The sequence below is a fragment of the Pagrus pagrus genome (assembly GCF_965226575.1).
Source record: "Pagrus pagrus genome assembly, chromosome: 12".
NCBI classification, from domain to species: Eukaryota; Metazoa; Chordata; class Actinopteri; order Spariformes; family Sparidae; genus Pagrus; species Pagrus pagrus.
The window spans coordinates 30,084,616-30,110,970 of record NC_140196.1 but is presented as its reverse complement, the minus strand read 5'-3'; the positions used below and the strand labels follow the sequence as shown (position 1 = coordinate 30,110,970).

Genomic DNA, 26,355 nt, shown 5'->3' with positions numbered 1-26,355 from the left:
ATAATAATAATAAGAATGTGGACCTCAATACTTAGTAAACGCAGCCTACAGACCTGACTGGAGCCTTCTCAATATAAAACTGAATGCAGTCCCTCCGTCCTGACTGGATGCACATATGTGTGTGTGACGCACGCGCTCTCATGGTTGTTAAAGTAACATGTTCTCTACAAATCAAAGTGTGCGTGACCCTCTCTCGCGCACACTCACACACACACACGCGCACAGATTTCCTCGGGTATTTTTCAAAGCAGGTTACGCTCGGCTCGTGCGTCCAGCGCGCCGCGCTCAGCTTCAGCTACGTAAAGTGCGTTCTGGTCTGTGGCGAGGCTTCAGCTGGTTAGCAAACATCCACAGAAAAAAGAGATGAGCAGGAAAACGAGACGAAGAAAATGAGAACAATTTATGACATGCTACACAAATAGCGACGAAAGAAAACCTGTGTGGGTACGTCAACTTTTTCTGACAATTGCACAAATGTGTTTGTTAAACACGCTAACTATGTTCATGAATGACTGTATGTATGTATGTATGTATGGGCAGAAATTCAGCGTTAGCTGGCTAGTTAGCATGTTAGCCAGCGTTAGCTGCTATCAGGCTACGTCTTGGCTAGTAAACGCTAGCTGGGTAGCTAGTTGTTGATGTGGTTCAGTATCTACCTGATTCACTGCTGTACGTTAACATTGCTGGTGTAATCTCAAACATTACTTCACGTCCTTTGCTCATGCATTCTCTCTACTTGGCCTTTTCACTTTTGTTTCAATGAAACTAACGTTGTCAAGCTTCACTGAGGCCAAACACACACAAACTACTCTGGCCTAAACTTAACTTCCTGCGTTACCCAGCTCGACTGATAGTTTGACTTGTAAAAACACCACATTGTTTTCTTTTCCAGAACAGGCGACCAGCTAACGTCGGACAGCGACTGAAGGCGCGTAGTGATCAGATTGAACAGTGAGATGAGGGAATCTGCTGCAGTCGTATCAGCTAACGTTAGCCCCAGTAACAAACTCGAGCTCCTCTGGTCTGAAAGCTGGTCACCTGAACACCTTCCTGGTCCAAAATGTGAAAAGGTGACAGTTCATGGCGATCTTGAACACGCCTGTTTTGTTACAGGTTGCCTCTGAAGTATTCACCAGGACTCAAAATCATATTTAGGGATGAGTAAGAGGTGGTGCAGCTAAGTTAATCAGTGGAGTGTGGGTGGTGAGACAAGGCCATGTTAGTCCAGCCATACACTCTATTTCCCCTAAAGATCTCATCAAGAGCTGCTGAGAGGAGCTTATAATGAATAGAATGATTGTTTGGACAAAGACTTTTTTCAGCACTGCACACACTCATTAGCAGATACACTGTAAGGTCCCATTGATGCACGAATGGAAAAACCTCAATAGGGATGTACATTTAAAATGTTGTATACCATACCTAACACCACCACTTAGTGTTGGACACGCTGAACCAGCAATGTAGTGACCGCACTAAAGGTAGCAATTTGGTATTTAGATGGAGTATAACATCACCTTAACTACAGTCAGAGGAAAGATAGAGTGAAAGGTCATAAATTAATATTAATTGAAAAGCTGTCAAACAGTTGACCTCATCGTCAAGGTAAACTTTATTACCCCCAGGGGCAATTCATTTTACAGCTGGTGCAACAGATATGGAGCCTCCGGTTTTGAGTTAATCTCTTATAAATTGTACAGAGGGAGTTTTCTGTTAGTACACTGATTCACTGAGTTTCAACATTTTGATTTCATGAACTTTTCATAGATAAAAAAGTGAGTGTTCATTGTTTGGTGCATTGTAAAGTCAGTAGATTACTTTTGTATGAAACTCACTTTGTTAGCCATAAAAACAACACAGACACCATTTTCATGGTGCGAGAGTTTGTTTATAATTTTGAATAAGTGACATCTCAACTGGCATCTAAGATGCAAACTGGGTCCGATTATTTGTCTTGTGGAGAAATGGTTGAATCTGTCGTCCCAGGTGTGTAGTAATGGAGGTCAGGTGTGTAGCCGGTGCCATGCTGTGTGGTGTATAATGTTGGATGTGAGGCTGCATGGAGCTCTGTGGATGTGGTCAGCTTCTAATCTTTGACTGCTCAGGTCCATGTATTCAGAAAAGAGGGGGCCATGACATCAAGCTTTGCAGATTATGATAAGTATTAATTACAAAGATTGGTGTCTTGATTTCAGTGCCTAACAAATACTGTTTTCAACACATACATTGTTTCCATGTTGTATACACAGATACCCTGAAAAGTCTTAAAGGCCCTAAGTTTGATCCATGAGGAAAAGTTGACATTAGAGCCCAATTGATATATATTGGTTGGCTGATTTTCAGCCCAATCACAGATATATTCATATCAGATATGAAAAGGTTTTTTTAGTGACTGTAATGGAGAGAAAGACGCTCGGGGGTAGTTTATAATTAGTAAATTCCCTGTGGAATTTACTGTTTCATGGTTCTGATGTCATAGACAGTGAAGTTAATGGTTAAACTGTAAAATATCATGCCTCCCTTAAGTACATATCTTTATTACAAATGCCTGATAACCACATTTGAGGGCTCATTACAAAAACTGTGTATCAATGTGTGCCGATATATATCTGAGATTGTTTAAGCTCCACCAAGTATTTCAGAGCTGTTTTCACTGCATGATTGTAAAGGAGGTTATAGTAGAGAGAGTCAAACTTGTAATAATTTGTCAACCTCGAGTCTGTTCAAAGACATAAATAACAGGTATAGGTGAAAGTATATTAAAATTGCTTAATGAAAGTTTTGGTGGGTAAGTATCTTTTTTACTGAAGACAGCTTGCTCAAATATATGTTTGAGCGAAGGCCTCAGTCTTTCATATTCATGCAATAGTTGCAGACTCTTGTTTTAGCTGAAAGATAGTGTGTAGGAGTGATGTTGCCTCTCGCTTTGCACAGGCCCAACCATTTTTCACATATGGCCTATACAGCAGCATTGATTTTTGCTGTGAGTTGCTCAATATGACAGAGGCCTCTGTGGGAGGGAAAACAAAGTGTTTGACTTGCTACAGTGGATGTAATTAAAAGCATAGATGTAACTTCAGTCAGGGCCAAATGCTGTTTAATTTTATTATGGAATCTGATTTTAGAAAGTCTTTTGCAACCCTGTTTGTTAAGTTTGGCACAACCTAATTCCTTCATTTGATAAACTCAGCTGAGCGCAGTGCTCACACAAACAACAAGTCAAGTTCTCAGGCAAAGAGTTGACGCAGCTGCACTGTAGTTAAACTTGTTGCTGCTCATAGCTCCGAAGTCCTTTTGAATCCTACTGTGTTCATAGATTGGTATCAGCATCAGCCTTTTGTTTTTTTACATGCATTCAGCAACTGTTATTGGCTCTGCATGTCCTGTGTGGGGTGTCTCTAGTGACAGTGGATGAAATCAGAACGTCAGTATCTGACTAGATTGTATATCGACCCGTGTGTTGACTATAGCCTCTTTCACACTGCCTTTTCAAGGTGGGAGTATTGCGCATATATTGTGCCTTGCTGTCTGTATGAAAGTCACAGAGGCAGAATGGGGGGACAGTTTTGTTCTGCCTCCGATCTGCCAGCAGAGGTACAAACAGAGCCGCAGCAGAGGTTAATCAACATGCTAGCAGCGCAGGACAGGGGTGTGACGGTCCGATGGCTTTCAGTCTGACAACTAAACAGATCGTTCACTGGATATAACTCAAAATAAAAGAAATGTCCCACACTTCAACCCACAAGGCAAAGTTACAAGACCAAACAACAGTAATGTGGTAACGGCAAAAATCTGTAACTCAAACGTCTTTGTCACCCCCCGCTATTGTGTTGTTGTAGTTGCTGTCTCTGGCAACTTGTATAGAAAATAAAATCACCAAATTTAATAAGGAAAAGTCACTGCAACGGTCAGCCCTCCTGCTGAGTCTTCAGGGAACCTCTCCCTGGAAAACAGCATCCCTCTCTGGGAGTGAGAGTCAGACAGGGTCCACTATTTTACTGACTGTGATGTCATTTAAAGCAAAAAGTTTCTCTTTATCACTTTCCATGATGCATGGTGGGTCAGGATCTCAATTACAACACATTATAACAGCATCCATATGATTATAAAAAGTTTGCTGAGACATTTTTTAGTTTTACAGAAACAGATTGCAAACAAGCAAAGATCTCAACGTTATGAAGTGTACCTTCATACCTCTTTTGGTTCTGCAACGCAGATTAGAAGCAAGCATATAACTGAAATTATATAGCTGACTCAGAATTTGACGAGTTTACACAAATGAGCTATGTTTGTAGAAACCAATGGGAGGTTACCTCGAGGTCGACAACAAAGTTTGATGACTTTTTAGGAGGGGGCAGTTGTGTTTAACTGATGCATGGTGCATCTTCCTCTGCAGAGTTAGATCCTCATCAAAAGCTCATGCATTGCCATTTACAAGCTTGGAATGGCATGAAAGGTGGGAGGAAAGGGAGGTGAAGATAGATTGGATGTTAAGGAGAGAGAGAAGGAACTTGAGTAGCTAGGATGAGTGTTATTATTAGAAAAGGAAATCAGAAACGCTAGAGAACATGTCCTGTCGTCCTGGAGGAAGCTCTGGCCTGGTTTTCTATTTGATAGGTCAAATGCTGTCAGTTACTACTGTTATCAATTACTGGATGCAAAACATATTTTGTTAGATTTTCTAAAATGGGACCTGGTTTCCAACAACCTGTTGGCCTGCTCTCTGATGAAGGTGTTTTTTTCTTTCAGTCACATTTCTGCAGTTTTATTTTCAGATTTTTGTGATTGCTACAGATCATCTGATCTGTACATAACCTCAGAGAAGCAGTTAGAGAAAAAGTCAGATAAATCAACTGTGAGGCTAGTATCTGAGGCTTGTAGAAACACTAGCATCTTTTAAATTAGTTCTTAAAATTTAAAAGGTGCTGTATAAATCACTATTTATAATATTATTATAATGCATACTAAACGTGCCAAACTGACATCAAAGCACTGGTGGCAACGAAGGTGGATTATTGTGTTGCCTCACGTCGTCTCATAACGCCTGTCCGCCGTATGTTCAGCACCCGCAAGAGAGGAAATAACACTCCATGCTACCAGGTAGCAGTAGTCTGAATTCATCATTCATAAAGGGACACCGGACTCATAACTGTGGATATACAAACCGTTGTGATAAAGCAGCAGTTTTTGACACCACTATTGCTAAAACAGCTACTTCTAATCAAGTAAATTATTAAAAAGTTGCAAATGGCACTGGTCAAGAGACTGGTCGGAGGTGAAGAATAACAGAAACCATGCTAAATGGGTGAAATCGTGGTAACTACAGCAACAGGCTCAAAGGGCTTTCCCTGTCTTTTTTCCGTTTCTCTTCTCGTGCACTGATTTGCTTAGCTGAACAGCCCTCAGAGTGGTTTTTCTCACCCATGGGCTCGCCATAGATTGGCAGACAGCGCTGCCAGACATCACAACTAGGGATGGGCATTTGATTAAATTGTCTTAATCGATTGTCGGGAGAATTAACGATTGATTTTCGATTAATCATTCATATTATTATCTTAAAATTCATTATTTATAGGCTATATTCAAAATGCAATGAAAATACAAAAACACAGCGCGTTTTCCTCATTGAGATCTTTAATGAACTCTTGCGGATCCGTTCAATGGTTACACTTGAAGATATGCGCTGCTGTGCTCTAAAGCAGCTGAGCCTGCAGCTAGAAGCCGGTGCTCATAAACACAACTGACCCTCGTTCTTTTCCAAAATAATAATAATAATAATAATATTTAAAAAATCATGTTAACAGTAACTTAACCAAAAATATATAATACTTAGGTGGGACAGGTTTTGCCAAATGTAACTCAAAACTATCAAAAAAGGCACCGAGAAAGAGGGTGAGAGAGAGATTAGCCTACCTTACAATGAATTAAGCTTATTAACAAAGCTTCATAAAAAATAACCAGTAACTCACATACAACTTCAGCACCAGTCTACTGATTTTTGTTGAGAAAGATGAGCATCTTAACATGCTCTGGGGTCAGACGTGACCGCAGCCTGGTGACCGTCAGTCCAGCTGCCGAAAACACCCGCTCTGAGGGGACCGACGTTGCCGTGATGCACAGGTACCTCCGTGCTAACTTGGCAAGCCTGGGGAACCTTATTCCATTCACTTTCCACCAGTCTGTAGGGGTGCAATCCAGGGGTAGGGGAGCCTCCCTCAGAAAGTTCTAAAGTTCTGCTTGGATGCCAGACTCGCATTGAGTGGTATAGTGCTACCCAAGGAGTTGTGTCATAGCAGAGACCTGGGTCCGAGAGGCTGCGACTCCAGTGTTTGCGCTCCCCTCGTCCGTGTCAGACAACGCAGGCTCCTCGTCTCCCCCAGCCTGTGGGATAGCCGCCCTGCCGGTCTCCACTGCCTCTCCCAGTTCAACCAGTTTCGCATTAGCAGCCATTTTCTGTGTTGAGGTTAGAAAGCCCAGGTGCTTGTGATGAGGGTCCAGCATTGATGAGATCATGGGGGCGGATGACACAAATTCATCAGACTGAACCTGTAAATATATGATGGAGGAATCAATAAGAAAAAAAATGCTATATCTAAATAGGCAACACAACGCAGATAAGAGGCAAGTATGCATGTTATTAGGCCTACTCCAATTGGCTATTTATTATGGAAATCATTTAAACTAAGATAAAAAAAGTTTAGCTTACATTCATTAGCTTGATGAGGGAGGACCGCACTTTTGCTTTGAATTCGATGAGTCTGGGCCCGTCTTCATGTTTTTTTGTGTCAGGGGCCTGACCCTGACCATTGACTGATGGCAGGGCCCTATAGGTAACAGATTCATTAATGGAGTAGTAGAACTTAGAAGGAGTGATTCCATAAGGCTTAAGATCAATGTTAAAAGTTGACTGGAAATTTGAAAATATTATCATTATCATGTGTTATTATAAGACATTTATGTAACACCAAGTCTTACAGATTGCACTCTTGAAATGCTGTTCAACCAACCTCAAAAATAAATAAATAATAAAAATATAATTTAGATAAATAATATCAACTGTCTGCACTAAAAACTAAAAAACAACTGCCTGGTCTCCAGAGATTTTTATTTTTTTCCTCAGAGATTTTTGCAATCTGGAGTCACGTGAACATGACCACGCGTCTGTTTCCGGTCAGTCGTCATGGAAACGTGACAATCACGGATCTACCAAAGATACTCTGTAATCTTCTGTTTGGACCAGAGAAAACAAACGCGTGTAAACGCGAACCGTACAAGCTGCAAAAAGGAAACGCTGGGTCATTTTCACATCTGGTGAAAGCAGCTAGGCTCACAGAAGTCCAGAGCTCTGACGCTGCAGGGGACGACGTGCTAACAGCTAACAGCTACTAGCCGCTGCAGCAGCTGGCTGAGCCTCTAGAGCCGCGGCTCGGCTCACGTTAACGGCTACGAGGTTGGTCAGCTGGTGAAGCAGCGGTCTGATGAGCATGATGTCCGTGACATGTCCTGTTATGCGCGACGAAGTTGTGACGTTGTCAGGTGATGAAAAGACACCTGATCACGTGTTGATGGAGCGCAAAACTGATTTCAAGAAAATAAATAAACGATGCTTAGCCTGGCGGGGGGGGGGCAAGTAAGACCTGGCGGCCCGCCAGGCTTATAATACACTGGGGGAAACCCTGCAGTACCCATCCTTCAACTCCAGGATCCTGGCATCTTGAAGCTTAGTCACGGTTCGGTCCGACAGCACAGCAGCAACAGCCCACCGCTGCTCCACCAGCCAATCAGACATCTCGCACACGGAGTTCCACAGTGTTTTACACGACTGGATAAGCCGGTGAGTTGTGAGGCCCATTTGCTCCTGTTTTTTTTGCAGTGCATTGGTTGCTGCGGTGCTGTGATTGAAGTGGATAACAAGTTAACAAGTTTACTAGCCGCTGATATTACCTGATATAGATACAGTGCAAATCCGTCATTTATGGCCAACTGGAGTGTGTGTGCAAAGCAGGCAACGGAAATCCAGTTCACTCTGGTGGGACTGTTGGCAGCAACAATATTGGCCGCGTTGTCATGAACGCATGCAATAACTCGGTCTTCAAGTCCCCATTGCTCTACAGCTTCATTCATTTTCTCAGTGAGGTGATCAGCCGTATGCCGGCCTGGCAGGCTTTCTGTGAGCAGGACTGCTGAGTTCATTTGCCAATCATCACTAATGTAGTGGCAGGTGATGGTGATGTAGCTCTCAGCTGTTAAAGTGGTCCAGCAGTCTGTGGTTAGAGCATCTCTTTCAGCTGTGCTCGATTCTTTTAACAGCTTTTGCTTCTGTTCTTCGTAGTGAGTTTCTATCAGTCTGGTGATGGTACGTCGTGACAGAATGTGATATGCTGGTTCCAATAAGTTTATCAGTTTTCGAAAACCTTCGCCCTCAACAATACTTAAGGGCAGCATATCCATCTCAATGAACTTGCAGATCCCTTGGGTAATTTTCTCTGCTCATTGTGCATCACAGCTCCTCCGTGTCTGTGCTAACACCGAGTTGATGCTAGGTTGGGACTGAGAGCAGGATGCACCGCCACTAACCAGGGTCGGATGCGTGTTGTTCAAGTGGTACATCATTGGAGTCGTGGACGAGTTGTACTTATACACAGCTTCGCAGTGTTGGCAGTGAACTAAGTCATTTTTTAAATCAAAATGGTCCCACGCCACTCTTCACCGTGACCTCTTCATGATTACTTTTGAAATACATGGAAACTCGCAGGTAACTGAGTAGGCCTGTGGCGTTTTTTTCAAATATTGCCCCTGTGTGGTAAAATGTTTAATTGCTGCCACATAGCGAAATTCATTGCATTCCTCAAGACTCGCACTACGCAACAGAACCTGCATTAGTTTTAGCGATAAAAATTAACGTCATCGACGAAATTCTTAATGATCAATTAATCGATCGTCAATTAATCATGCCCATCTCTAATCACAACATTGCGAGGATTCTGCTGCCTATCGGATGCTAATGGCTAACTGGCTCTCCACCTGCCTAAAATATGGCGTGTTCAGTGTTATTATGGAATCCAGTGCCTGTCTTGCCAAGACCCGCCCCACTCTGCCTCTTATTGGAGGGCCTTCATTTGTTGGGTTGGCTGGGTTTAGGCGTGAGGAGTGAGGTTGATTAGGGTTAAGGGCAAGAGCATCAGGGTAAGCCACCCAGATTGTGAATCACAGGAAGAGTAGGGCAGTTCTTGGCAAGAAAAGCAGTGTGATCCCTTTTTCTAGCGATTATTTTTTCGATAAATCGATTTTTTTGACTAATCTAACTATTATTTTTTTATTACTTGATTAATATAACAATTAATTTACCCCAAACAACAATTTAAAACTTATATTTCAGTATTTTATTCATCAACAAACAAATATGACAAAGTATGCACTGCAGGGCGTTACACCCAAATAAAAAATAGCCCAGTCTTCACTGGTAATTTGTTTAATCCTATATATTACATTTGGGTGGGGACAAAAAGTAACTAGTAGTAGTAGTAACTAGTAACCAGCATGCTTAACCCACTGTGGCAGAGGCATGACTGCTGATCATAAACAGAGTAGAACGTGTCAGTTGCAGGACTTGTTATTTAGCATGGATAAATACTACAGAGGGAACACAACAGACATTTCTCTGTGTAACATTAAGTTTCACTTTCACTTCGGTTCAGTGTTGTCCTCCAGTTTAAAACACAGCAATGATCTGCCTTATCCTCGTTGTATACTGTTGGTTTTAATCTGTCCATGAGGACAAACAATCACTAGTAGGACCAGCATGCTAGTAGAGTAACAACATAGCAGCTTTGTCTTTCAGCAAACTGATTAGCTGTTAGGTTCCCAACACGTCACACACACAGACCATAGAGTGACACTCCCACACCGCCGCACCAACCTGCGGCGTTTGACCGCACCGTGGCATCCATTGTAAATCCAGCCGCCCTGAGATGCTTCCGCTTCGAGCGCTCTAGCATGGCGGTAGTACTGCTAGCATCCTCCGCGCCGACGCACGTTAACATACATCGAGGTATTTACGTAATTGATTGTAATCATTGTTGATCATTGTAAATGATCGTGAGTTTACTGCATATTTACCATAGGTCTTAAGCTTAGTATCCAGCCAGCGATAGCAGCTAGCACTGACACAGTGCTGTGGAGATAGGTCTAGCTATGAGAGTCTTCATCTGTAGTAACTACATGAAAAGACACGTTCAGCTGAAGTCAGTTCAGTTGTTTTCTATTATCATTATGGTCTGTTAGTCAGGAGTCTCATGTTATGTTTTTCTGTGTCATTCAGGTGGTGCATTGAAACCTTTGCACACGGCATTTCTCACAGCCAGGGGGCGAAGATTCATCTGGTGTTCTGTAGAACTGAGACGCTGTGTGACAGTGGGCAAGTACAGAGGTCCAGCATTTGAGGAGCACCTCTAAAAACTAGCCAACCAACTGACACATGGCAATGAATCAGATGCCTTAAGTAAACTGTCAGACCCAAATGTCAGTTGTAAAGAAGAGGAACCACTGATCTCCTTCACTTTTTGAGAAACTCAACTCATTCTTACTGTCAAAGTCTGCACTGGGGTCGTATGGGTGTTGTGCTGACAGCAGGCTCTTGTCATGGTGGACTGGTATGTCTGAGCCTGAAGCTAGCGTAGCTTCTCAGTGTCATATAGCATGTTAGCATATGGCTAGCCACGTATGGTGACAGATCAGGCCATTATCCACCCCTCCATCACCATTTCTGGCCCCTACAAGGGGGTATATACTAGTTGGTAGTGATTCCCCCTTACCCTGTCATCTTCTCATTCCGCTGTCATTTAGTCATCTATCCATCAGTCACAGTCATCAGTTTAAGCTCCATCTTTCCCTCTCATCAGCCCTAATCACATTCTTAGTTAATCTTACTAAGCCCTCTTAAGGTCAGCATAACTAAATTCTGGTGTGGTCAGACCTTTCCTTTGAATTCTTTTCACACTTGTCCCAGCTCAGTCCTGCCCTGTTTAGAAGTCAAATCCCAGCCCCAGTTTAGCGCTTATTTTGGCGCAGCGTAGACCACCCTAACATCTGACAGTCAAGCCGCTAGGCAGTTGTTTTGGTAGTTTCTTTGGTTGCATGGAATAGGCGTAACCGTGGAGAGGCCAGGCTACCACAAACTGATGGACTTTGACAAGCGAGGAGTAGGGGGGGGAGGAGGCGGCGGTGGTGGTGGTGGTGGTGGTGGAGGAAAGGGAGAGACAGAGGAGGGGAAGAGGATGTCTGGGAAGACAGGGAGTCGATCAGGACACAGTGGCCGGGGTGCTGGCTCCAACTCTGGGGTTCTAATGGTCGGCCCAAACTTCCGGGTCGGAAAGAAGATCGGCTGTGGGAACTTTGGAGAGCTGCGACTTGGCAAGAACCTGTACACCAATGAATATGTGGCTATCAAACTGGTAAAAATAATATTTTTTTCCTATAGTTTATAGTATTGTAGGGCAGCACACATAGTTTGAGAGTGAGAAGAACAATTATTAATCCATAATTTCAGACTCAGAATGCACTTGAAAGGGACAGAAAACAGTTTCACATTGGACTTATGGCGATATGGCCTTAAAATAATATTATGATATATTCAGGCCATATTGCAATACACTATATATATATATATATACACACACACACATACATATATATGTACATATATGTATATGTATATGTATATATATATATGTATATGTATATATATATATGTATATGTATATATATATGTATATGTATATATATGTATATGTTAGATACTTTACTGGGTGTCAAAATCTAATAATATAACATTTTTAAACAAATACCTTGATATCAGTATTTTGACAACATTGTAGGGGTCACTATAACTTGCACTAAATATAAACACATCACTTTACTGTAATGAGCCTTTAAAACCAGGAAACAACAACATGTCATATCACCATGTAACCATATCCAAAAGCTCAGACCATATGTAGTCTCATATCATGATAGCAAAATAATATTAATTGCCTGCCCATTTCTTCTTATAACATGCTTAGATTTTGACTCTCCTGAATATGGCAGTATTGTCAGAAAATGTGCAGTATAACTTTTATTTTATGATTCTTTTTCTACCTCTGCTGTATCACAAAGAATGATTCTAATTCAAACATAATCCTCTGTAGGAGCCTATCAAGTCACGGGCGCCACAGCTCCACCTGGAATATCGCTTCTACAAACAACTGGGAAGTTCAGGTGAGAACCACTGTCTGTTTTTTCTAGGGGTGTCACGATTCTCCAAATCCTCGATTCTATTCAGTTTTCGATTCTAAGGTCACGGTTCGATTCGATTCTCGATTTTTACATTTATTTTTTTAAAGCACAGGTTGCTATGCTATTTTTAGACTAGGCTTTTATGCAATATAATATCTGACTTTTTGTTCGCAATGTACCACACTACAAATGTAAAACATTTATTAACAACATAATGTAACAATAACTTATATCTTCAGTCAATTGGAAACTTAAACAAAATAACCTGCCATCTAGTTTCTCTTTTGTAACTGCAGTCTTCTTCACAGAAGATGACATTCAAGTTCATAACAAAACAAACCAAAAATAAAACAGCCATGTCCATAGTCTTCTCTGAACATTTAAGTGTCTTAACAAACTATTTCCGAACAGTTGGACACAAGGTGCGTAAGGTGTGAGTGGGCGAGCGAGAGTGAGGGAGCATGCGTACGTGCGGACAGTGAATGAATGGGAGAGGAAGGAGAAGCGAAAGGAGCAGCAGTAGTAGCGACAGCAATAAAGTGTACAATATAGGCTGCAGTTTGGCTGTGAATAAAGGCGACGGCTCCTCAAGATACAGCAAAGCTCCCTGGTATTATTTCCCGACCAGCTTAACACATGAAAGGGGGTTCACCCTGAAGATAAACATATACTTCGGCTCTGGAGGAAATCATCTCCCCTGTGCTTCCCGACCACGGTCCGGGAGCCGAACAGGAATGGTGTAACACCATGCTATCGTTTGACTGGCTGTAGCTAATAGCTGCTGGCTTAGCTAGTAGCTAAGTTAGAGGAGGTTGACTTGCAGCACTTCAACACGTGTGTTTTTTCCCCCTTGGCAAGCCGACCAGACGTGACATGGGGGCGTGGCAGCATCGGCGATTCCATTTTTTAATACGAAGTTCGAGATTGTGAATTAATGACACCCTTAGTTTTTTCAGGTGTTCTACTCTGAGAATCAAGTCACATTTTAATAACCAACATGCATAAAGAAGAATATACACTAGGGCTGCTCGATTATGGAAAAAATCATAATCACGATTATTTTGGTCAATATTGAAATCACAATTATTTAAACGATTATTTTTGTGTTTGGAAACATGATGCATTTATTCAGCATTTCTCTCAAAAAAATGCATGAAATGTTCAAATAGAAAATGTTCAAATCGAAGATAATGTACAAATATTCTATTACATTTCTATAAAACATTTAATGAATAAGATAAATATGCTTAGAAAATCAAATAAGACAGACGATAGGGTGCATATCTTTAGCTAAAAAGTATCCAATGGCAGCTGTTATTTTCTTGTGCCTGTCCGAATTTGACAGATAAGGAGTTGCATTATACATATAGTACATACAGTGTGTCTGAGATCGATGTCTGACGCGCAGTATTGGCGAACCGAACCAGTGTGAACGGATAAGCCGGCGGCGCAGAGGGGGAGTGTGTCGGTCTGATGGTGTTCACCGTCTGATAACTAAACAGGTCCATCACTCAACAAAATAGAGAAATGTCCCACAAAGCAACGTTACAGGACCAAACAACAGTAATGTAGTAACTGGTCGTGAATTTGGCAACTTATACGAGGAAAAAAATACCGCGAAGTGTATGTCCGACCGACTCTTCGTCACATTTCTGCCCGAAAAACAGCGTCTGTCCCCGGCAAAAAACTTAAACTCACCAAGTGTTTGTCGCGGTGATTCAGTCCTCCCGACCGAGACATCACAAATGCAATAGCTTACTGTACTGCAAAAGACATGCTACCAGTAAGCACGGTCGAATAGGAGGGATTCAAGCAGCTGATTAAAGTAATCGACCCTCGTTAGCAACTCCCTGGGCGAAAACACTTCTTTCAGACAGCACTTCCAAAGCTTTATACGGAGTGCAGAGAGACGGTTGAGAAGGAGCCTGCAAAGTGTGTCATACTTCGCTACCACATCAGACATGTTGTCAAGTCGCACGTCTGAACCTTACCTGAGCCTCACTGCCCACTTCATCGACCAAGATTGAAATTTGAAAAGCAAATGTCTTCTTGCTTTTTGAGTCAATATGTCTATTTTGTTTATGTTGTCTTTGAAAGCTGCTTGAATTTGCACCGAGGATTTAAACAATTGTTGTTTTTTTTGTCTTTTTATTGTTCTATTTTATTGTTTATTCTATTTTTTATAACTATTAACAAATTTAATGGTCTGTTCTGTTTGTGTTCCCTTTTAAAACTTGAAAGCTTTTGCCTTTGTGTGTAGTTTAAAATATATGTACCTGTTTTTACAACTGTTTCAGATAAATAAATGTTCTTCAGTACATCTGTCATGTTCAACTTCTGACAGAAAATAAATAATATCTAATCAAAAATAACCTTCTGATGTCTTCACAACTCACTTATGCGTAACGGAACATTTAAGCTTGACAAAAATAGTAATTTGATTTATATCATGATGTATATCGATATCGACTGATACGAAAAAATATATCGTATCGGGATTTTTTCCCATATTGCCAAGCCCTATTTGAAAGTAATAAATGCAAATTTTAAACAGCATTATCTCTGTAAATTTGCTACATAAATGTTCATCATTTAAGAAATGTATAAAGCAAATTAAATTGGTTGTAGCCAGCATAATGACTTCTTTTGGACTCAAAACACAAAATGTAGAACTTGTCGGTCTGGCCTTGGGACTTGGCTGTATTGTATTCTGTCACCCCAGGATAAAAGGCAGCGTGGTGGCCTGTAGCTGCTGATGTTTGATCAATGGATGGTGTTTTCTCTATTAATGTGCATTTTCCTCATGTGTTCATCTAGAGGGTGTACCCCAGGTGTTTTACTTTGGACCATGTGGTAAATACAATGCTATGGTTCTGGAGCTGCTGGGCCCCAGCTTAGAAGATCTGTTTGACCTCTGTGACCGGACCTTCTCTCTAAAGACTGTACTCATGATAGCCATACAACTGGTAAGACAAAAGCATAGAAAACATTTATTTGCACTTTAAACGCGAGCAGTTTATTGCTGTATTTTTTAGCTTTGCCTTTTTTGCTCCTTAGATAACCCGTATGGAGTTCGTCCACACCAGAAGCCTGATATATCGAGACGTGAAGCCAGAGAACTTCCTGGTGGGCCGACCCGGCTCCAAAAGGCAACACACCATCCACATCATAGACTTTGGCCTGGCGAAAGAATACATAGACCCAGAGACCAAGAAACACATCCCATACAGAGAACACAAGAGTCTGACTGGAACTGCTAGATATATGAGCATTAACACACACCTGGGGAAAGGTGAGCTGCTACATATGCATGCATGTACCCCTCTAACCGTATCAACCATACAGCCTCGTAACATCTTTGTGTATGTGAGCACACACAGATGACAGGTTTATTGGTTTAATTTTTTGCTTTGCTCTTTGAATATACATAAGTGAATGTTCTTTATGATAATCTTCCCTTTAGACAAGTCCCCTTTAAGTCAGACAGTTCTGAGGAGAGTAAAAAGATTCTGATGAGTTTGGTTAAAATGATTGTAGTAATAATGGACTAATGGATGAATGTTTAACAACAGAACATGTGTGGAGAGAGTTTCATGTAAAGAGAAACGATAATGTGAAGACGGAGAGGAAAATAGAAGTATCACCTATAAGATAAGTACTGTTGGAGGGTTGTAACCCAGACCTATGAATTGCTATCCAATATTTTTAAGGATCTAGATAGTTCTGGTGCCGTCCTCACTAAGGCTGTTTCCCTGGGGATTATAAATTACTGAAAAACTTTAGATGCTCTCCTAAAGCCGACAGGCACAATGCTGTTTTGAGGCAGCTTCGCATGGTTTCTACTTCATTCAATTTACGCTTGTCGCATATGTCTGTGTCACCAGTGTTATGCTGTGTTTGAGTGTACACAAATTTCATTACTTGCCTACGCCCTGCTGTTGTTTTGCTTTTTTATGTTATCAATACTAAGTCGGTGGATGAATGCTACAGTTACAAACTGCAGCTGTCTGCCCTGTGTAGCAGCAGCAGAGTGGCAGCAGTAGCAGGAGTAACATTTCACTTATTGTGTGTTGAGACTTAGGAGAGTTGATCAGAAGACAGTGTCGAGGATTTGTTGTCAAAGCGAAGCACAAAAGCACCTATTTCAAATTTAAACCCAATGCTAACAGGGAACCTGGTAATGTTGATGAGTAGAAAAGTAGTTGGTTACCTCGCTGTGAGGTTGGAAATGTGCAGCCTGTTGCCTTCAGCTCATGCTGTGCTCCCACAGACTATATAAAAATTTTCCTGACATGACAAATGCCCAAAATGACTGTTTTGTTCTGTGGATGCATTTTTGACAGTAAGTGCTATAAACACTGAACACGTTGCATTTCCTGTGACTACCCTACTTTAATAATAAAAATTCAGTGTAATCTTAAATTAGTAAAATGCTTTTAATGTGAAGCTGCAGCAGTAGGAAATGTTCAGTTTGCATTAGCAGGAAATTAAGAAGGTACTCTGCAGATAGTAAGCATTTTTTCTTGTAAAAAGCCTGGTGTCCTGGGTAACACCAGTCTTATGAGACTTAGACAGATTTTATTGTCATTCTGTGAGGAACAAATGAACACAGAACGAAATTTCGTTTCAGAGGCTCAGCATAGAATTAAAATGAAAGTATATCAAAAAATACCAAAATAAGAAAATAAATATCAAAAACAGAAACATACTAAAAAGTGCAAATTATTGAAAGTGACATAGTTGAATTAAGAATGGCGGACAATTTTCACTTAGAGTTCAGCAGTCTGATGACATGGGAGAAAAAGCTGTTATAGAGCCTTGTGGTCCTGCACCGAATGCCGCAGAACCAAGAAAAATAACCAGTTTATTAGCCAATGGGAACATTTTGTCACAGCGGCAACTAATTTTAATACTGACACTCAAGACAGCTAGTCCTGTTTGAATTGGCAGTTTGAAATGTCTGTTTCCTTAAGCTCCTGTAATGATAGCTTGTCCATTGAGCTAACGTTGATTGTGATTGACTTCTCAAGCCCGCCAGAGTGACCACAACAACTCTCTCATTAAAAAAAAAAACCCATTTCATCGTGTTCGCTCACAGGAATGACACAAACAAAAAAGACAGAAATAATGAGGGCTGCAGCTATTTTACGGTTATTGCTGAGTAACAGTAATATTTCAATAATATTTCAATAATTTTTTGTTTAATGTTGAGCCTAAAAGATCTGATAGTCATGAGAAATGGCCTGCATTATTTACAATAATTTGTGTTTTGGGCAGGCATTCAGTACTGTCAGTCTGTCAGTGAGAAAATTGTCTACATGTTTGCTGAATAAGTAACTGAAAAGATTAATGAAACATCAAAATTGTTGGTTATTTATTTATTTTTTTTAATCCCCAAATTATGTCAGGGAGTGTCTGTACTGTCACCTTCTTCATGCCAGCTTTCATTGCTGCAAACGCATGCTTGTGACAGCTTGCATCTGTCGTGACTGACGCACATAAAATCTGTTCTGAACACATTGAGGGAGTTTAAAACCTGGGAACAGTAGTAACCTTGAGGTTGTCTGCACTATAATTTTTAAAAAGTTTTAAATATAATAACACTATTGGAAAATCACAAGTTGAAAATAGTTTGTGTTGTTAGAACCTGACTGGATGTTGAAGCATTAGAGGTGTTTTAACACCAGTGACGTGGTCCAACAGTGTAAGCCTACAGTTTTTGTTCTGTGTTATTTCAGAGCAAAGCAGGCGGGATGACCTGGAAGCTCTCGGCCACATGTTCATGTACTTCCTGCGAGGCAGCCTACCCTGGCAGGGACTCAAGGTGAGGAGAAAGCCGACCAACCAGCCAGTGTGTTTATCGCTCCAGTCATGTTTGTTTATTTGTTTTCCTTCCTTTTAAGCATGGACCTCTGTCTTCAGCTGGCTGTTATGAATCAATTCCTGCTGTCTCTGTCTCCATTAGGCTGACACTCTGAAAGAACGTTATCAGAAGATAGGAGACACAAAGAGAGACACACCAATCGAGGTCCTCTGTGAAAGCTTCCCAGGTTTGTATTCACACACACATCTCTACAGAGAAGTGGTGCTGCTGTGCAGCTGTTGTGTGTGTGTGTGTGTGTGCTGAGGCTAGCATATGTTGATCAAACTGTGTGTGTCTCTGTGTATGTGTGTGCATGAATTGGGTGCCTGTGATTATGCAACAGAAGAGATGGCAACCTACCTGCGGTACGTGCGTCGGCTTGACTTCTTCGAGAAGCCAGACTACGACTATCTGAGGAAACTCTTCACGGACCTCTTTGACCGAAACGGATACATCTTTGATTACCAGTATGACTGGACTGGAAAGCCACTGGTTAGTGTGGAGTGGGTGTTTTGTTTGGCACACACACATTAAACTGTCTGAGCTGAACTCGCTGCAGGGTCAAAGACAGGGTCACTGCTGAGAGGTCAGCTCAACAGTGACACATAATCACATGACTCATCCGCTGTGTAAACAGGAAGTGATGAAGTTGTCTCCACAGCTGTGGTCTTGAAATAAAATCCTAAATCTTCTTCGTCTGAGACCAAGACAAGGCTGAATAAAAATAAGTCTCTAGACAGAGATCGATCTAGAGTACTACAAGTTATTTTAATTGGAAATCTTAAGATGGCCACCAAACACATGTATGATGAAAAAAGAACAACATTGCTGCCGACTTCTGTAGCTAGACATTTTGCTTTGACTTCTTTAACTAAATATATTTAAATAAAAATATTTTGTCATTTTACCTTTATCACTGTCAATTGTATTTAATTAATTTATCTCTGAGTGATGTCTAGTTCAAAAGTTGTCGCTTTCCAATTTGTGTTAAAAATCCAAGATGTCTGTAAGATGGTCACAAAACAGACCCTTTGTACAATAATATGAATTGGGAACATAAAAAGTTGTTTACTAGACACCTCTAAGATTACAAAAATCTAAGTTGGAAAGATTCATTGGTGGTGAGCTCTGGGACTCTGTCTACCTGCCTGACTTATGACTCCAGAATATCACAGACAATTTAAAGATCCCCTCCAGACATGTTTTAAGAAGTATAGATACTTTTTATTACTTTGACTAATAATGTGTTTCTGATGTTGTTTCTCCATTAACAGTTCTATTGTTAAATTCTTAAAACTCTATCTACTCCTTCTACCTTACACAAAGCCTACATGTCATGTAATCACTGTATGTTTTATTACTCTAGTCCCATATTGACCTCACTTCCTGTTTTCAGCCCACTCCTATTGGTCCAGTGGCCAGTGAGACTCCGCTACAGACGAGCAACCGAGAGAAAGCACCACAGACCAAAAATCAGGTACACGCACTCATTCTGACAACTACACAACATGGCTTAGTGTTGCCGTTCATGTAATTTTTGGTGGCGTCTCAGTATTTGAAACAGTTTCAATACTGAGCTGGTCAAGTGACCACTGTGCTGCTCCCTCTCGTCACTCTCCCGTTTGCTTCCATGTTGCAGGGTCAACTCGCTTGATTTCTTTTTCAGTCAGCACTTCAGACAGCAGTGGATATGAAGGCAGTGCTGCAGTGTTCCAACTAAGGATGTTAACAGACTACAGTAGATTCTCATTGTTAGGTGTAACATTTGTTGATGACCTCAATACAACAATACCATTGCTCTCACCCCCTGTTGGCCCAACAGTGTTGGCTGTGAAACGTTCTCGTTTGCTTCTTCAGGGAGGATGGCAGCTGTAGTACACACCTCTGGGCACAGAGATTTACTGTACACCGACCAAAAAATAGCCACAGATCTGTTAAAATTCTCTCCATTCTGGCTGCACCCAGAGCCCCCCACTTTTCTGCCTGCAAAAGTCAGACAGATGGCGTGAAACGTGACGTCTACAGATTGTTGTTCTGCATTTTGTAAGCGTGCATCCAAGGACACAAAGTGTTGATTGGATCGAGAGAGAAAGCCTCCACTCTCTTTCTCTCTCTCTCTTTTGTATTGATTAAGGGGCATCTCACCGAACTCTGATTTAACTGTCTAAACCAGATCCAGGATTCTGTTACCTACTCTGCCTGTTTCTCTCCTAAAATGTTTTCAGAAACATCTTTTAGTGGACTGTTCAGTTGTAATACCATATTGTTTGTTACCAACTGGCTGCTTTATTAAGCAGCCAGTTGGTAACTGTTTCATAACAGACTCCAAACAGAACAGAAGCCAAAAACCAAGCGCTGCCCAACTCTACCTTTTGAGCAAAAGAGAATACCACTGCCCTTTTTCTCTGTTTTCATGTTGCACCAAAGTCAAAAATATTTGTCTTTCATCTGCATAGACACATTTAATGCAAGGGCCATCTATCCAGTGGCAAAACACTGCAATCTTTCATGTAATCTGTGGAGATGCACTAATCATAAGATTATCATGATTATGTTCATGAGTTGTAGAAATCTAAGTGTTAAGAGTTTTCAGTAATACTGTGCACATACTGTATCACCAAGTATGATTTATAAATGAAGAACATCTGGAAATAAAGCCAATGACAGCTGTTACACAATCCTTGAGTCCTAATCATAACACAGTGAGTTTTTCACCATAAAAACTCAAAAAAATCAATAAATAGTGTTCATGTATCAATGTGAACAGGACAGGACAGGTCATAAGAACTATGATTCTGATTAATAGGGGTTGGGGTGTGGGTTCAGTGAAATAATTCATCTTTGATGAGGAACATATTAATAACATAACCTGCAGTGGACTCCAGCAGCAGAATCATTAAGTGCATCTCCCCTTTTAAGAGAGACGATGACGACGAGTTTAACTTCATTGATTATTGAAATCTCCCGACTCCTCAGCTCCATCCCTGCTTTTTCCTCTGCAGAGTATCCTCTTTACTGTCCTGTTTGTTACTACAGATTTTATCAAATGAGCCATGATGTTTGCTACAGTCACATGACTACGTGCAAGGAAACTTTTTAAATGACTGAAAGCAGCCTCTGTAATCATTAAAGCACAGTGTACATGCGTTGTGAACCTGCCTGTGAAGGTGCATCCTACTATATGAATACTGAGCCCTCTATATAGCAGGTAAAACACTGCGCCATTGACTTTAAATCAAGGGCCCATCTTATTACTGCAATCACTTTCTCCTGCTCTGAGATGCTCCAGCAAAGCTCCTGATCACATCATTTTAAGACCGTCAGTCTAAAACTAGCAATGACACTTGCGCTGCGCTGTGCGCCACTTCAGCCGGCAAAAAGATGGGCCCTGATGCTGGAGGATCTCTGAAGGTCACGTTTTAATATGTTCCTCATCAAAGATGAATTATTTCACCCACCCACACCCCATCCCCTATTAATCAGAATGATAGTTCTTAAGGCCTGTCCAGTCCGATCAGAGGACTGAGATCTACGCACCACATCACACACAGAGACGTGCCGCAGCTCCTTCTCCTCCTCCAGTTAAATAGAGCATTTTGCTCATACAGTCAAATGGAGTTGTCATCTTTATTGATTATTGATCACTATCAAAGGCAAACTCCATGTAGAAAGATAGGACTGTCAGTAGCTGTGCTGGGTTGCTTGTATCCATGGTGCCTCCAGCTTATCAATAAGAACAGGGCAAAATCCATGCGCAGGGATTGTGAATCCGTTCGCACAGTTTACAAAACCGTTCCCACGGATTTCCACATCCAGTGTTTTTTTTTCTACTATGTGACCCTAGAAGGGCTTCATATAAACTTCCCCCACAAACCGATTTCTTTGTCATACAAATTAATTTTCCTTGTCTTCCTCTCGGTTGATCGAGGCCATCATTCACTGTCGAGAATAATTTATCAGTAGGCTCTTTTCTATGCATTAACACTGATGAGAAGCTTTGCATTGACCATTTATGGTTGAATATGGGCGTGTGGAGGGTGGAATATGGGGTGTATCCATGTGCGCACATTTCCAAGTTGATTTGGGATTTTTCAAAGGATATATTACATTGGCAGGCATGTGCAAGGTTTTATAAATCAGAATATTTTTTTCCTTGCGTTCAATTCCTCTTATATTCATACACAAGCATGTACTTTGATTTCTCCTCAGAGATTCATAAATGAGGTCCCACGCTGCTATAGAAATGAATGGACAGAACGCCAAAACCTGACTTTCAAAGGTCACAGGGACATAAATACTGTATGAATAGAATCATAATTCAAATCTTCCCAAAATAAAAAGTGTGGGGACTTTAAAATGCTTTTTTCACAGGTTAAACTTCTCCTGCACGTGTCCATGTAGCTCGACACCAGCTTCTTTAATGCTTAATCCAGTGGGCCGTGGAACGCTGTGATGCTGTCAGCTCATCGCAGCACAGCCTTTGAACAAATGCGAGTCGAATATCTTAATGTTTGAATGACCTCACATTTTTTGGTCATCCTGGGAGTCAGCGTGATATCCTCCTTCCATCTGCACCCACACCAGTGCAATGACATGATTGGCTGATATGTTTCCTGGTTCGGATGTGGTAAAGCAGATGATTGGCTTTTGGGGGGAAGGGGCGAGATATGTGTCATATGTTCGCCATTTTGGCATTACAGACTTTTCTATTCAAAATGCTTCAAGTGGTTTGTCTCCTCTCTGTAATGTCTTTGGTTACCGCTAACCCCTTCTTTTACTTTCACAAGCACAAGTGAACCTCAGTCCAGGTTTACAGGCACCAGTAGTTAGGTTGCACTGCAGCCGTATTAACAGCAGGTGTAAGGCAGGTGAAGTTGAGGTAACACAGAAAATAGACGACCTCCTCCTCTTGCATGAGGCTTCCACATAGGTGCATCCTCACAGTACTGCACATAGTGCTCACCCTCCTGTTGCTCCTCCACTAAATACTGAGTCTGTACTCACTATTTCTTTTCTCTTTTCTTTTTCACTCTTTCCTCGTTCCGTCCTCACCGTACTGCTCCTCTTCTCCATCTGCTCATCTTCCCACCCCTCCCTCGCCTCACTACTTTTCCTTCTTCTTTCACTCTTTTCCACCTCACTCCTTCCCTTCTCCATGGCAACCCTCCACTTCCACTCCATCTCACCTGTTCTCTTCTTTTGTTCCCCCTTCTCCACCACCACCAACACCTCTTCTCCCTCCTCCTCCCTCCTGCGATCGGCTTCCTGTCTCCTCTAGTCTCCAGAGGGGAAAGGCAGTGAGTCCCAGCCCACTCCAGTGACCAATCGAGAGCTGCTGGGCTCCCATCTCACTGCTGATAGGCTGGGCGGGTCTGTCCAGGTACTGAGAGGAAGGGTTGGCTCTGCTGTCTGTCTGCCTACCTGTCTATCTGTCTGCCTGCATGACCTACTCTGTCTCTGCAGCAGGGCTGACCTTAAGTCTGTTTCCTCACAACCTCAATAATTCCCTCACAAGTGACATTTGTAATAGAAATTCATAACCAAAATCTTTACTTATCCAGGTTTGCACCTTTCTCTAAGAATAGAGTCTACCTGCAAGGGGACAGACTTGCTTCTCTGTTGACTATAGAAACCACATGATGTAGGCTGATTTTTGTGAGCTGACTTGTGACAAGGTAGAAGAAGATGGGTCTCACCTGTGTTTACAGCAACAGCTAGAAAACAATAGAAAATTGGTAGAGGTTCAGTTGGTAGTTTTGGCTGAGATCATATGAGTTGGTGTGTTTTTTTTTCTTGTTTTTAAATTACTGTGTGTGAAGTTGGGTTCAGTTAAGAAAAGTTCAACTTGCATTCGGCCATTCATTCTCATAATACAAGACCCAGACACAGGTCTGTAAATGTGAATCTAGTTGTTTGCAAACAATGGCCCCAAAAGTTGAGTGTTGTTTGGACTCTTAATGCAACAAAGCTGCATCTTCTTAGTGAGACACTAAGTTTATATGTGTGTTGAAGGCGTTTCTAATGGAGAGCACAGTGGCCATTTATTGTACTGCATCTTGGGCCTCTTCAGTATCAGCATGAAGTGTGTGAACCTGAGAGATTTTGGCAAAGTTTATTTAAAAGAATAAATCAATGAAAACTGCAGGAGAGATTCTGAAGGTTAAATCAACAAACACTGTCAGCCTTAAAGCAGAGGTGCAGCTCCTTTGCATGGCAGCACAATGACTGTTGATGGTGTCTGTATCTCTGGAGGTGTGAAGCTTCCCTGGAAGTCGCAGCTCGAGCACGTCCACATTAAGCTGGCTACATTTGAAAGCTGTCTTTTACTTTGTGTAGATGGAGAGCAGGACACAGGTGGACAGCTGTCATCTGAAAGGAAAAAGAAAATGATTTGTGTGTCTTTTCTTTGATTAGGTGTGTCTTCTATGTAGAAAAATAACTTTAAAACTTACCTGAAAGCACCAGTGTTTTCAGATTTATCTGCCTTAATGTGGACATAATACAAGTCTTTATCATTTTATCCCAAAAGGATAGGATGTCAGTGTCAGCACATCTGTACTCATCCCTCTGTCTTCCATTTTTTACCTCCAGGTGATGAGTTCAACCAACGGGGAGCTGAATACAGACGACCCCACCGCAGGACACTCCAACGCACCAATCACCGCTAATGCAGAGGTGGAAGTGGCTGATGATACCAAGTAAGGACCACACACACACACACACGTTAGAGTAGTGTTATGTGTGTAATGTTTCTTTTGAGAGTTTATATTTTTTATAGAGACAAATGTTGTGCTGATTATTCATCAGTGTTATTGCTTTAGTCCAGGTATCCTGGTTGAGTAAAGTGCTCAGACTAAAAACAGTTTCTCCAGCTGCTCTCAGGTCTTTGAACAGCTTCCTGCTTTGAAGCCATGCTGGTCATATTTGGTCACTTATTTTATGGAGACAAGGTACCATTAGGTGTGAACAGTACTACCGAGGAGGGCTCACATGTTGAAGTTCATTGTCACTTAAAATACGTTTGCATTAAGGACTATTTGAAGAGGTAAGCTGTGTTTTCTGTGTCTTAATAAAGGTTTGTGTGTTGCAGGTGCTGCTGTTTCTTCAAGAGGAGGAAGAGGAAAGCTCTCCAGAGACACAAATGAAAACGAGAGATGAGAGAGAAACCCCCGGTCCCTTTTTCAACTTCTCTTTGTCATTTTCTCTCTCTCACCCTCTGCATATAATTCTCCCCCCTCAGTCCCCCTCTGACCCTCCTCCTCTGCTGTTGGAGGTCCTGTAGTCTGTCTCGGGTCGGCTGGACTGGCCGGACCACCATGCAGCAGAATATGTTTGCTAAGTTGATCTACTGGTTTCGACCTCTCTGGACTGAGCACACAGACAGACAGAGTAACATGTTTGCTGTTCCACCTCGATGCTTTAAATGTGGACCAGCTGTACCAGTGGGGGAGTCTTCATGTATTTACAAACTGAACTGAAACTGGATCAACACAAACTGCTGTGAGGAGACAAGTGACCAGTGAGACTGTCAAAGGCATCTGATTGGCTGACAGACTGGATTCAGACTGGCTACTTCTTTCTTTTTGTTCTCTTTTTTCTTCCTTACTGACGGGTTCAGAGGAGAGAGACAGCTATTTCTGAGGAGATACACAAGAGAGGATAACGAAAGGATGAGAGGCAATGAGACTGTCAGCGCACACACACACACACACACGCGCGCATACAAACACACTGCACACTTTCTCGAGCTCATCATGAAGAGACTTCATGGACACAAAGATGCAGCTCTTGCACATAGTCTATAAAGTTTTTATTCCCTATGGTTGATGGAAGTATACTGTGAGCGGCTTAGTCTATTTCCTGCAATGGCTCAGACTCTGTATACTTCTCAGAATCATTCACCCTCAGAGAAAAACCTCACAACCACCAGAATCAAAAGTTAAAAAGATGTTTATGTGAAAACTATGCTTTTTCCTGTTTTAATTTGTACCTAAACAGACTGTTGACAATTTGGAACCCGTGTTTTTTTTTTCTGTCTTGAATTGTTCAAAAGATTTTGTGTTTTGTAGCTTTGAGTGTGTTCCTCAAAATGTTTTTTTTTTTTTTTTTAATAACTTGTATTTTAAAATTTGTTGTTTTGTTTTTTTTCTCTTTCTCTCTGGGTTGGAGGATGGAAAGGCGGATAACTCCATTAAAAACAACCAAACAAAATAAAA

The 26,355-nt window shown here is 41.5% G+C and overlaps 1 protein-coding gene across 5 annotated transcripts; it reads left to right on the top strand.

Moving 5' to 3' along the window:
• The first annotated feature begins 266 nt into the window (after window positions 1-266).
• On the top strand, window positions 267-26,355 carry LOC311266482 (casein kinase I-like). Of its 5 annotated transcripts, XM_084368857.1 has the most exons (13): window positions 267-444; window positions 893-1,070; window positions 10,322-11,453; window positions 12,189-12,258; window positions 15,094-15,242; window positions 15,334-15,568; window positions 18,015-18,100; window positions 18,242-18,326; window positions 18,483-18,631; window positions 19,536-19,616; window positions 23,418-23,519; window positions 24,731-24,837; window positions 25,230-26,355. In XM_084368857.1, the coding sequence occupies exons 3-13, from the start codon at window positions 11,181-11,183 to the stop codon at window positions 25,282-25,284; spliced, it is 1,392 nt and encodes a 463-aa protein (XP_084224983.1). In that variant the 5' UTR covers window positions 267-444; window positions 893-1,070; window positions 10,322-11,180; the 3' UTR covers window positions 25,285-26,355. The 5 variants fall into 5 exon arrangements, with proteins under 5 accessions (XP_084224983.1, XP_084224984.1, XP_084224982.1 ...); XM_084368858.1 differs by lacking the exon at window positions 893-1,070 and having other exon boundaries at window positions 267-440; XM_084368856.1 differs by lacking the exon at window positions 893-1,070.

Excerpts from the sequence above, each read along its gene's own strand:
- LOC311266482 (XM_084368858.1), top strand. The coding sequence starts at position 11,181 with ATGGACTTTGACAAGCGAGGAGTAGGGGGGGGAGGAGGCGGCGGTGGT. Across the intron at positions 18,327-18,482 it reads CCTCTGTGAAAGCTTCCCAG|AAGAGATGGCAACCTACCTG; the intron begins GTTTGTATTCAC and ends ATTATGCAACAG. Across the intron at positions 18,632-19,535 it reads ACTGGACTGGAAAGCCACTG|CCCACTCCTATTGGTCCAGT; the intron begins GTTAGTGTGGAG and ends TCCTGTTTTCAG.